The 12,959-nt window shown below is 32.7% G+C and overlaps 1 protein-coding gene across 9 annotated transcripts in view; it reads left to right on the forward strand.

The window, feature by feature from the left end:
• FAM135A (family with sequence similarity 135 member A) overlaps window positions 1–12,959 on the forward strand; it is a 120,834-nt gene that overhangs the window by 62,466 nt on the left and 45,409 nt on the right. For all 9 annotated transcript variants that reach the window (XM_011282396.4, XM_019830811.3, XM_011282398.4 and 6 more), the window contains 2 exons: window positions 1,408–1,457; window positions 6,619–6,774. In XM_011282396.4, the coding sequence (XP_011280698.2) occupies window positions 1,408–1,457; window positions 6,619–6,774 (206 nt within the window). The remainder of the gene's footprint in view (window positions 1–1,407; window positions 1,458–6,618; window positions 6,775–12,959) is intronic.

Here is a 12,959-nt window from a genome sequence, read left to right on the forward strand (position 1 = left end):
AATATTTATGTGTTCTAATGATTTTAGTTATTAGTGGAATATTTGTTCACATCATAGGTTGTTTGTGTTTACCACATAAATGTAACTTTATTTTATCAAATTTAAATGTTTATTTTTCTTTTTATCAAATAGTATACGTTGAAGTCTATCTACCTTATGAGATAGCGAGCTGATGAATAAATTCAGGGATGTTCTAGAATGTATTCTTGCGTTTGTGTGAGAATGATCAGTTAACAAGGTTGTGGAGCAACAAGACAATGGAGTTTTGTGTGATCACAAAAACTTATAGTTCTTGTAGGAGAACTCATTTTAGTTTGATTTCTGATTAAAAATTAGGTGTATCTAAACATATTTCAGGCCTTAGTGAAATTTCTTCCTTGCAAAAAGCAGGGAACCGTTCTGTTCTATTAGTTTCTGTATTCCCTTCTAAATATTACCACTTTAAGTTAATCTGTACACCTCCTTGTAGAAGGTTGTAGCATACATTAAATAAATCAATTGTATGGACAAAATATACTTCAGTTTTAGACTGTCTTAGAGAAATCTGCATGTATTAAACTAAATTAGAAACTCAAAGATTTTTTCATTCATTACCATTATATAAACTTCTGATCCATGTATGTTTTAAGTGTTTTGGCGCTAAAGATTAATTTGACTTGAATTTTTTAGGAACAGCTTTTGTTAAAAAAACAAAAAACAAACAAGGCATGTACATACTTAAGACAAATGTTAAACTGTTTGAAATTTGCAATGTATACAGTGCAGTAAAACCTAATTATATGTTTTATCTTTTCTGTGATATAGTTGTGCAAGTTACTTTAGGTCCACAGTCAATATTTCCTTGACAGTGTTAACCTCTTATGAGAACTGGAACACTAATAATAAGAACATAGAATTTAATAGGTTTAACATTACCTACATGATTAATGTGTTTATGACAGTATATTACATTGAAATTTACTTCATTGAATATAGTGCAGATATTTCTCAACCTTCTGGTTTTTTAAAGGTAATTTACTCTTGACTCTCAAAAACCTGGGACTTGAACTGCACAGGTCCATTTAAACGAGTATCTTTTTTCAATATAGAATAGGACTAAATGTATTTTCATTTATGATTTTCTTAACATTTTTTTCTCTAGCTTATTTTTATAAAAATACAGTCTATAATACATACAACGTACAAAATATGTGTTCATCAACTGTTTATGTTATTTATAATTCTTCCTGGTCAGCAGTAGGCTATTTAGTATTTAAGTTTTAGGGGAGTCAGAAGTTAGACTGCATGGGGGGATTGATGCCCCTAACCCCTGTATTGTTCAGGGGCCAACTGTATTTAGATAATTTTAAAAATAGATTCAGATCTAATATTGAAATATTTCCTCTAATTACTCTTTACTCCTTTCAGAGGAAATGGATGTAGAAGCTCGACTTACTGAACTATGTGAAGAAGTTAAGGTACTTGGATTTTTTTAAATTAACATTATCAAGTTATTTGAGTGGATTCTGTTTCCTATTCTAAATATTTTATCCAAGAAAACTTAATGATTTATTCTTCCTCAAGTGGTTGATCATAGTAGAATAACAGCTTAGTTGATAAAAAGTTATTTGGCTTCAGCATGAAGTTAACTTATTTGTAAAATATACATTATTCTGCATATGAATGAGATAGCAAAGACAACTAATTGTCAGAAGTGTGCATTTTCTTCAATTAGTTTACTCAAAAGAAATTCTGGACAAATTTTTAAATCATCCTTAAAATTACATATATTTACAAAATGATAGTTCAGAAATGAAAATTGATTTATTTCAGCAGACCAGTTTGTCTCAGACCATTTTTCCAGTAGTTTATTCTTGAAATTAAATTAAATTGATTTTTCTTTTTCCTTTTTTTTTTTTTTTGTTTTTTTTTTTTTTTTGGCCGTGAAACTAAATGTTCTATTTTAAGTATTCTGTTTTAAGATTACTATATATTTCACTCTTGGTTAGCTACAAATCAGAGACATAAACAAAAATATATATTTGGCTTTGGAATGTATTTCTGTATGTAAATTTGAATAAGGACTAGACCACTTTGAAAAGGTATTTACCTTCTCCTTGTAAAATTATACATATGCATGATACACAAGTAATTTTGTATCCTCTTCTAGAGGTTTTCCCCACAGCTCAAATAAGAGTATTTTCTTTAAAAATCAACAATGTTGTCATAATAGTTGCTCACAAGAACATTAAACATTTAGAAGTAATCTTAATAAGATGTGTACAATTAATGTGAAAAAATCTTCAGTGTTTCACTGAGATATTTGAATAAGTAAACATGATACTTTTGAATGGAAAGAGAAACAGTCACTGAAAGATACCATTTTTTCTTAAGTTAATAATTGATACATTCATATCAAAATACCATTGGAAATGTTAAAATTTGACTCACTTTAAAGAGCACTTGGAGAAAGGTAAAAATGACTAAGAAAAACCTTAAAAAATACATTTTTGTAGAGGGACTTGCCCAAATGTATGTTAAAATGTATATAAAACTAATGGAAATAGAGAATGACTTCTCTAAAAGAATAGAAAAACAGCAGCTTCTTGGTGGGGACTCAGTTCAGCATCTGAGTCTGTTTCAGCTCAGGTTATGATCTCACTGTTTGTGAGATAGAGCCCCACGTTTGGCTCCGTACTGACCACCAACCCTGCTTGGGATTCTCTCTGTCCCTCTCTGTCTGCTCTTCCCCTACTTATATATACATGCAATACATATACTTTGTATCATATATATATACATACACATATGTATGTATTTCAAACTGTTAGCAATAATACAGACAAGAGTTGCATGAAGGATGGAATTGTAAAGGAAAATTTTTATTCTTTGCTCTATATCCATCTATGCTAGATTTTAAAAATACTGTATGTATTGATATATTACTAATAATTTTTTAGGTACACATTTAAATTTCAGTATGTAAATGGACATCATAAAATTTAAGATCAACAACATATGGTAAATTTTGACAGCAAATAGGCAAAAGATGTAATATTTGAAGAGCTCTTTCAAATCAATAAGAAAACCTATAACCATTTTTTTAGTATAGGATACTCATTTACAAAATAGGTTAATAATTGAAACATATTCAATCTCACAATCATGAAATAAACAAAATTTTAAGTATTCTCATACCTTTTTTAACCTATCAGGTTGGCTGTGATTTTCTAATAATGTAATGCTTGTTAAAATGTGATAAGATACAGATTCTTATATTTCTCATAGATCTTGGAGATCTTTTTCAGATATTAATTTGGCAGTATATATTCAAAGCCAGGGTATTACTTGTCAATCAGTACCAAATAAAAAATCAGAGATTCATATACATTGTAATTTATAATGTAAAAATATTAACCTAAGTAAATACCCAATGGTAGGAGAATGGTTAAACAAGTTATGGGACACTTACAGTCTAAAAAATGTTATACAGGGGTGCCTGGGTGGCTCAGTCAGTTAAGCATTCGACTTTGGCTCAGGTCATGATCTCACAGTTTTCGGGTTTGAGCCCTGCATCGGGCTCTGTGCTGACAGTTCAGAGCCTGGAGCCTACTTTGGATTCTGTGTCTCATTCTCTGCCCCTCCCCCACTTGTACTCTGTGTCTCTCTGTCTCTCAAAAATAAATAAATGTAAAAAAAATTTTTTTTTTAATAAAAAAGTTATACAACCTGAAAAACATGCTTTCAAAGGGCACCTGGTGGTTCAGTCAGTTAAGCATCCACTTAGGCTCAAGTCATGATCTCACAGTCCATGAGTTCAAGCCCCATGTCATTGGACTCTGTGCTGACAGGTCAGTGCCTAGAGCCTACCTGAGATTCTGTGTCTCCTTCTCTCTCTGCCCTTCCCCTGCTCACACGCTCTCTCTCTCAAAAATAAACGTTTAAAAAAATCCTCATTATTCAATGGAAATGGCATAATAGTATATATGATTCTAGAGTTTTCTCTATGTATATAACTGAAAAAAAATTGAAGACTCCACGCTAAAATGAACTTAATTTTCTTTTTTGTTCTTCACCTGTTTTCCAAGTCTAATATTTAAGTAAGCAGCATTTTGTAATCAAACAAGATCAATGACTGCTATGAAAAAGTACATATCCATAAAAGACAAGATGTTATTTGAAAAAATATTATACAAATGTAAGATCGTATTCCTACATTTATACATATAACACAATTTGTTAAAATTTTTTCTAATTTCCTTTTTAACATAAAAATATTTTATTATTATTTATATTTTGAGACATAGTGCAAAGATTTATGTAAACCAGAGGAGTAATTTATTTATGCTTGTAAGGATGCTTTCCTAATAATGAAAATACTAAAGTCCTCTAAGAACCTTGGTGCCGTGATTTCTGAAAAGGAAAATTAATAATTACAGGGTAGCTAGACAGCCTTGCTTTCAGGGGATTAAAAAAAAGTGTTGTGTACATTGTTCAACCTATGGTAAAACCAAGAGAATTATTTCTACATGTGTGGAGATTATACAAAGAATAGCATTGCTTGCCTTACACACTGCTGTTTAGTTACTGTCAAATGTTTATTCAAGTCCTCTTTTTCTAAACTCCCTTAACACTATTCTTGGAACAAGACTGCTTGTTTCAACTTATTTTAGAGTACACTTTAATCTTCTGTTTGTTCTTAAGAGAGACATGAAAAACTTGTTAGCATCATTTCTAATACGTTTATAAACTATTTCCTGGGACAAAATACATTTGTAGATTTATTATACATTGACGAATCAATATTTATTATATGTTGAGTCTCTTAGTTTCCATTCAGGAATTCTGGAATTTTTCAGCATTTTCTGAGTTTGTCCATAAATTTGGGGGACTTTTTCCTTATCTGAAGTCTGTAATTCCTTATTCATTCATTCATTTATTCATTCAATAAATGTTCATTGAGTGACTACTGTGTGTACTAGTAACCAAAGTCACAAAAGTGTATAAAACACAATCCCTTCCCTTCTTACTAATTTTGCTGAATTTTTGTTTTATGTCCTCTCTGAGCTAGGATAGAAAAGAAAAGCCTACTGAATTGCAAACTTCAAAAATAAGTAAAAATAGGGGTGCGTGGGTGGTTGGTTCAGTTAGGCCCCCAGCTCTTGATTTTGGCTCAGGTCATGATTTCATGGTTCCTAAGCTTGAGCCCCACGTTGGGCTCTGCCCTGACAGTGCACAATCTGCTTGGGATTCTCTCTCCCCCCCTCTCTCTCTGCCCCTCCTTTGCTCTCTCTCTCTTTCTCAAAATAAATAAATAAACTTAAAAAAAAAGAAGTAAAAATAAACTGAGTAAGATTAAGTGTGATAAGTAACATTTTTTTTTTTTAAGGGAGCATGAAGATATAATTAGTACTCTTTAGGATATGCTGAACTTGAACACGTTTCTTATCACATTCAAATATAGTCATCTAGTGAGTGATGGCTCTAGAGTTCAGGAGAGATGTGGTCCAGGTATAAAGATTCAGCAGTCATTAGTGTATGTGATAATTGAAACTATGAGAGTGTTTTTCAGTCTTAACCGGAATAGACTACTACCTTCTTTAGGATGGGGAAATGAAATCATCATCTATCTGTATATTTAAGGTAGATTTCCTGGTGTTACTAGCAATTGAAGACAAATTTTTCCAGCAAGATATAATCTGCCTGAACAGTGCTGCCTCAGTGAATGAAAGAAAGGCTTGGCTTCATAACAAAAATGCCTGTCCAAAAGAGAAGGAATTATTCTGATGTATAATGTAGTCTTATTTTTCTTTGCTCACAAATCCTTATTTTACTTACGCAAGAAATCCAATGGCTTGTAGAAGATTCTGCAGTTTGTGGTATAGTTCATTACTTTTAACTTTTATCATGAGTTTAGGGGAATATTTAAATAAATGGAACAATTTAATACCACTGTTAGAACCCTCATAACAGCATAGTAAAATTGGTTATCCACTTTTGTTTCCTTAGTAAACTGAGCTTCTCCTGTTAATCTTTGATGTAGATTGGAATGTGGGCCCTAGCATTTAAAATGTGCTCAATAAACAGTGGGTAAATGAATTGTTAGAAAAGAGAAAGAAGTGTTTGATGACTATAAAAGGACTACCGAGGGCAAAATAAAACTTAGAAACTTAGGATGAAGGAAAAGCAGTTAGTACTTCAGAAAGTATCTCTGTTCTTTCTGAGGAGTTACAGATTTTCTAAGTACTTCAGTTAGCAGATTGGAGGAAAAAATCTTAAGATTTCATTATCTTCTAACACTTCTATAACTTTCATCATGATTTGTACTTGTTTAAAATTGTCAAGATTTTAGTGTTTGAGTTGATCATGCTCTTTAGAATCCTATGTGTAATTTTAAACTATATTTGACATTATTTTGGTAACAAGATACCTCAGATATTGAAATATCAATTAAGTTGCTGTAGTAACTGTCAAATTTTTTTAAAAAGCCATTGTTCACTTGGTCTCTATACATATGAGCACGTGCACACACACACTTTTTAAAACTAAAAATTTGCCTTTGTATTGATGTTCCAATAACATTATATTTAGATATAGTAAGTCTCAGGAAGCAGTGAAGTTTTTTTCTTGTCATTTCAGAAAATAGAAAATCCTGATGAACTGGCAGAACTTATAAATATGAATCTTGCACAACTTTGTTCCCTTCTCATGGCTTTATGGGGTCAGTTTCTGGAAGTTATAACACTACATGAAGAACTAAGACTTTTATTAGCACAAGAGCACCATACTTTGAGGGTAAGTTAAAGAAAAGTGATGTTAGAACATTTTGATCAGTATTAATTATCTTTGAATTTCATTATGAATAAAAAACCTGATTTTTACCCTTATGTTGATAAATTAGAAAAGAGACATTTACTGTTGTGTTATTGTTTGATTTCTTAAGTTAATAATAAAACAATACAGTTAATCACATGATTTGTCTCAGTTGCAACTCTTGCCAATAAGAAAAATCATCTAAGTGTAACTAAAATAGAAAACTATATGATACAGGCTAGCCACTGGAACCCAAGAACAGGTATTAGTCAGGTCTCATTAGAAACAGAAATCAGGAATAAGAGAGCCATCTTAAACTAATCTAGACTCTTTCTCCGACTTTTCCTCCTTTTGCCTCATTTAGGAATGTGTATTATAAACTTGGAAAGTCAGGGGGTAGTAATCTAGACACACATGTTTGCTGTAGGCTTACTATGGACCTTGTGCAGAAATTTTTGTACAATTTTATTGTATAGCTTATCAAGAGGCTTTGATATATGAAACATCTGACTACTTTTCCAGTCTTATCTCTTTGTATGCTCTGTACACACATTAATTTTCCTGACCTACTTACTAGAAGGTCCTTGAAAACACCGTGTTTTCTTTTTTTCCTTTTTCTTTTCTTAATTATAAAACATATTATCAAAATTAGAAAAGTACATAAAACATGCACATTTTAACAATTAATTAAAGGCACATATCCTTTTAACTCTCACCCAGACCAAGAAATAGAAAATTGTGAATACCACAGCAGTGCCTTGTGTGTTTTTTCCAATTTCTCTTCTCTCCCTGACATTTAGAAGTAATCACCATCTTGTCTTTTCTGATAAGGAGTTCATCACTTCTTTTAGTTTTACCATCTGTGTATGCATTCTAAATAATACAAGTTGTTTCATCCTGTCATGTTATTCAGCCTATGTTATTGAATTCTATATAAATGAGATGATACAGTGTATATTCTTTTATATCTTCTTTCACTCAAGATTGTGTTTGTGAGATTAATCCATGTTTTTATCAGTAGCTATAACTGTTCATTTTCATTGGTGTGATGTATTTTATTTGCATATACCCACAGTATGTGTATCCATTCTGCTGATGGACATTTGGATTACTCCTAACTTGTAGCTATTACAAACCAAGCTACTATGAACATTCTTGTACATACTTCCTGGCGTGATAGTTTCTCTGAATTATTTACTTGTAAGGGAAATTGCTATGTCATAGGATCTGTATAACGTCAGTTATTTACAAGCAAGTGCCACACTATTTTCCAAAGTGGTGCCAGTTTCCACTGCCACCAACACTTGATGAGAGCTCTTGTTATTCCACATACACCCCACACCTCTTCATTTTTGGCAGACTTTAAATTTTGCCAGTCTGATACCATTGTAGTTTTAATTTGCATTTCTCTGATGACCTGTGAGGTTGAACACTATTTTGTATGACTATTGGCTATGTAGATTTCCTGTTTGTAAAGTACCTGTTCAAATTGTTTAATCATTTTTCTATAGGATTACCTTTCTTTTTCATCTTGATTTGGAATACTTTTCTATGTATTGGCCTTTGTTACATGTTTTGTAAATAAATCTTCTCTTGTGTCATTGTTTTTTTTCCCCATTATCTTTGTGCTGTCTTTTCATAAATTAGAGGTCTTAATTTTAGTGTAAATGGAACAGAAGAGAAAGGCCAGATATAGACGTATCCATACTTGGACATAATATATCCAGAGCAACATATAGAGAAACCTCAAGATTTCAAGAAAAGTTGAGATTTTCAATAAATGATGTTGGGACAATTAGGTATTCATGTGGAAAAAAAATACTATGTAAAATTCAGTTTAAGGTGGATTGAAGACAAATATGAAAAGCAAAGTCATAAAGATTATAAAATATAATAGAGAATTTACAGAAGAGTTACTAAAATAGTACAGAATAATCCTATATACTCTTCATCAGAATCACAAGTTACAATTTTGTCATGTTTATCATTCCTTCTTTTTATAGATAGGTTATACACACACACACACACACACACACACACACACACACACACGGATTTTTTTTTTCCTGGATCATTTGTTTTTTAGACGCATCATGTTCTTTTATCCATAAATATTTAAGGGCATATTGACTAAGAACAAAAATACTTTCTTACTTAACCATAGGACAGTGATCAACTTTATGAATTTAATATTGATACAATATTGATATCTAATGCAAAACTCATTTGATATTTTATTGTTTGTCTTAATAATGTCCTGCCTGACTTTTCCCCTTTTCCAGGATCAAACTCAGAATCACACATTGCATTCAGTTTTCATGACCATTTAAATTCTTTAGACTCATTTAATCTGGAATAGTTCCTTGTATTTTCTTTGTCTTTCATAAAGAGTATTGGCTAGTTTTGTAGACCATTGTTCAGTTTGGGTTTGTATTATGTGTATTATGTTTCCTTATGGTTAGATTCAGGTGATATAGTAATAGTGGAAATATACTATATTTTATTTCTTTGTCAATCAGTTTTGGTAAATTATGTTTTTTAAGGAGTTTGTTCTGTCTAAATTTATTAATTTATTGGCACCAAATAATTCATAGTATCCTTCAATTATTTTAACATCTTAAGTATCTGTAGTGTTTTTCTGTTTTATTTTTGCTGTCAGTTATTTGTGCCTTTATTCTTTTTTTCTTGACTGGTCCCATCAGAAGTGTCATTTTACTAGTTTTTTCAAAGAACTAACTTGATGTTAATTGTCTCGTGTGTTTTGTTTTGGGTTTTATTAGTTTTCCTTTTGACTTTAGTAGTTCCTCTTACTTTCTAAAGGTTTATTTTGCTTTTTAAAGCTTCTATAAGTAGATGTTTAGCTTATTGATTATAGCATTTCTTTTTTTCTGCTTTATACATTTAAGTTGATAAGTTTTTCCCTAAGTACTGCTTTAGTACAAGTTTTTAATATGTTCTTTTTATCCTTTGGTTCTCAGTATTTTCTAAATTTTGTGAGCAGTCTATTCTTTGATTCAGGGTTGTTTAGAAGTTTTTTTCTCATTAGTATATAAAATGGTTTATAAAAATAATAAATACATCTATTCCTTCTTTTTCTGGATATAAACATAAACAATTTACTAGTCAATGACAGGACTCCATAGGACTAGTCAATGATAGGACTTTATACACACACACTACCCCAAATGGGAAATTATGCAGCATACCAATAATAATTTGGTTGGGAAATCTTTGATTTAAAGCACTATAGGTAAACAAAACCATTTTAAAGAATACACTAGATATGTTGCCCTATATTTAGCAGTTGTTATTTTTGCCTTGCTCAGAAATCCAAGAAATTGAGTGCCTGCCCATAGTCTTCTGAAATAAGGGACCAGAGACCGTTCTTGTCCAAAAATTGCCATATTTTGTATCAAGTGACCCTGCAATTTGAATTAGAGGTTGGCACTTAGACCAAAGGTAGTCATCTACAGCGTGAACATAGAGAAGACTGGTAATTTTTGAAGGTGGCTGCTGCATTAACTCTGCTGATTTGGAGCATTTTCTATTAGAAGAATGACTGAATAAAGTATTCAGATCATTTGTCTTGAATAATTCAAACATGGGACACAAAAGAAGAGACCCAATTACTAAACAGTGGCAGAAACCAAGAGAAGGTCATAGACAAAAGTCATGAGACAATAGAAGCCATGAATAAACCATTTATTACAAGATAGGGATGAAAGTAAAAAGGATCAAAAGCAAAGCAGGGAGAGTGTCAGAGATAGAGAGGAACGTGAGAATGGAGAAATGACTAGAAAAGGAAAGAACAAACACTGGTTTCTGAACTGCTACTAGAGTGATACTAGGATATTAGTCTAGGTGTTATTTGCTAAATGGCAATGAACAGCATTTCAATTTCATAAGAACTGGCTGTTTGGCTACAGAGTCACTTCCTTGGATGTCCTTACTTTATATCCTTATAAAAATCCCACACAGCCTGAGGTTATCTGACCACATCTCCGTCTCTTGCTAACAAAAGAGCCTGTATTTCCAAGGCTGTGTTTCTTTGTTTCCAAATGTATTGATTTCCTGGTTGACTTTTTGTTGTTGATTTCTAGTTTATCTTCATTGTGGTTAGAAAAGCCTGTGATTTCAGTATTTCAGTATTCTTGGAGACTTGCTTTATACTAGGAATGTGTATTCATCAGATTGCTGGGTTAAGTGTAAAATATGCTGGGTTAAGTTTATAGATCATTTTGTTCAAATTTTTCATATTCTTCATGAATTTATGGCTGCTAGTGCTATCAACTACCAAGAAAAGTGTGGTAAAATCTCCCATTATGGTTATAAATGTGTCTTATTTGTTGTTACCAGGTAGTAAGTGGCAGAGATGGGATTCAGACCCAAGCAGTATGGTTCAATAGCCTGTGTTCCTTACCGTTTGACATACTGCCTCTCAAGATAGAGAAGGGAATTATAGCAAGGATCAGAGGCAACTTTGTAGCATAATATTTTATGAGGTTGGGGTTGTCCTGGGTAGAATAAGAACAAGAAGGTAAGCCAGTAGAGAAGCTGATGAACGCAACTTTGAAAAAAGGGAGCAAAGAAGGAAGGCCAAGATAAAATTGGGTTTATGGAAAACTAAAATGTCAAAGATAAACTGAAATTTTTCCTAGAGCTTCGTTTTTCTCACTCCATTCTAGATAATAAAAAATGGCCTATTTAACTCCTAAAAGAATCAAGGAAAAGTAATTAAGACACAGAGAGAAAGTGCCCTAATGTTACTTAACCAGGAATAATAATCCTTGCCCTGTCATGCCCTGCTCTGATGTATATCACAAAAACTGGAAATGGTGGTATATTATGTCCTTTGATTCCCATTTATGCAGTTAAATAGGAACTTTGTTCATAAAGTTTATCAGTATTCTGAGAATACATTGCTAAGCCTACAGTAACCGAAGTAGTCCAAAGGTCATTCATTGTTTGTACTGGGACAGAATTGGCTATAATAAAGTGTATAGGCTGTCTGATAATGTATTCAGAAACAGTGCAATTGAACTAAGTTACAGAAGTGAACGTATGATATGGAATCTCTTGTTGGAGTGAAAGCAAATAATGAGGCAAAGAAAGAGTTGGACTAAAAAGAGGAAATGTAATTCTATACTTGATAAGAACAATGTAATGAATTAGTTTAATGTTTGTTCTACCATGTTATGTGATATCAAGATTCAGAAAGGACAGATTTCCTGAATCTTGGAAAATTAAGTCAACCAGACTGGTAGAATTTTGTGGTTACATGCCATACACATTCACATTAAAGCATAGAGACTATTATGTATGAATGATTCCAGTACCCCATATTACATAAAAAGATGAAAGGCAGTAATATCAGCATCATGGCAGTGTAAAATGTCTTTTGTTTTTGTCCCACCCACAACAACAAAAATTTAGCATCTATCCATGAACAAAAGTGACTGTGGGAGCTGTGGGATCTAATACCATATACTAAGGAACCCTGGAGGCAGCTCACCCACCTGTGCATTGGATACTAAGCGGAAGGATTTCAGTCTTGACCCTGCAGTGGCCTGTTTACCAGCTCTTGATGCTCGTGGCTACAGTCTGGGAACCCCTGGGGAATTAGATTTAGATAGTTACCCAGGGTTGAGAGAACCTTTGCAGAAGTTCATATTTCCAGAAGAGAAGTTCCAGTATTCCATTGGCAAAAAAAAAAAAAAAAAAAGTACAAGTTTGGATGCATTAGAATTCTAGCAAGAGGAATAGCTTGTCTTTAAATATATCATCCCTCGCCCAAAATAGCACAGCTTAGGTCTAAGAGAACCCTTCTTGGCCTGTGATTTTTCATGCAGAGAAAAAGAAGAATGGATGAGTTGAGTACCCAGCTTCCCTAGCTGTGCAGGACATTGCCAAAATGGCTCCTCTCTCTCTCTCTCTCTCTCTCTCTCTCTCTCTCTCTCTCTTATCCCATCTAGAGTTCTAAATCAGGAGTTCCATGACTTGGGGGGTAAAGTGGAAAGAGACTGGGAGAGTGGCAGATGGGTCTCTCAGAAAGCATTAAAGGGACTCATACTTCTCACTACATCACAAACTCCGTTAAAAGTTTGCTCATGAGCTACTTGGACAGCCTCGGCTGTGGATCCCTCCAACTGGCCATGGGTACCTCCACC

This window comes from Felis catus, chromosome B2 (genome assembly GCF_018350175.1).
Source record: "Felis catus isolate Fca126 chromosome B2, F.catus_Fca126_mat1.0, whole genome shotgun sequence".
In the NCBI taxonomy this organism is placed as follows: Eukaryota; Metazoa; Chordata; class Mammalia; order Carnivora; family Felidae; genus Felis; species Felis catus.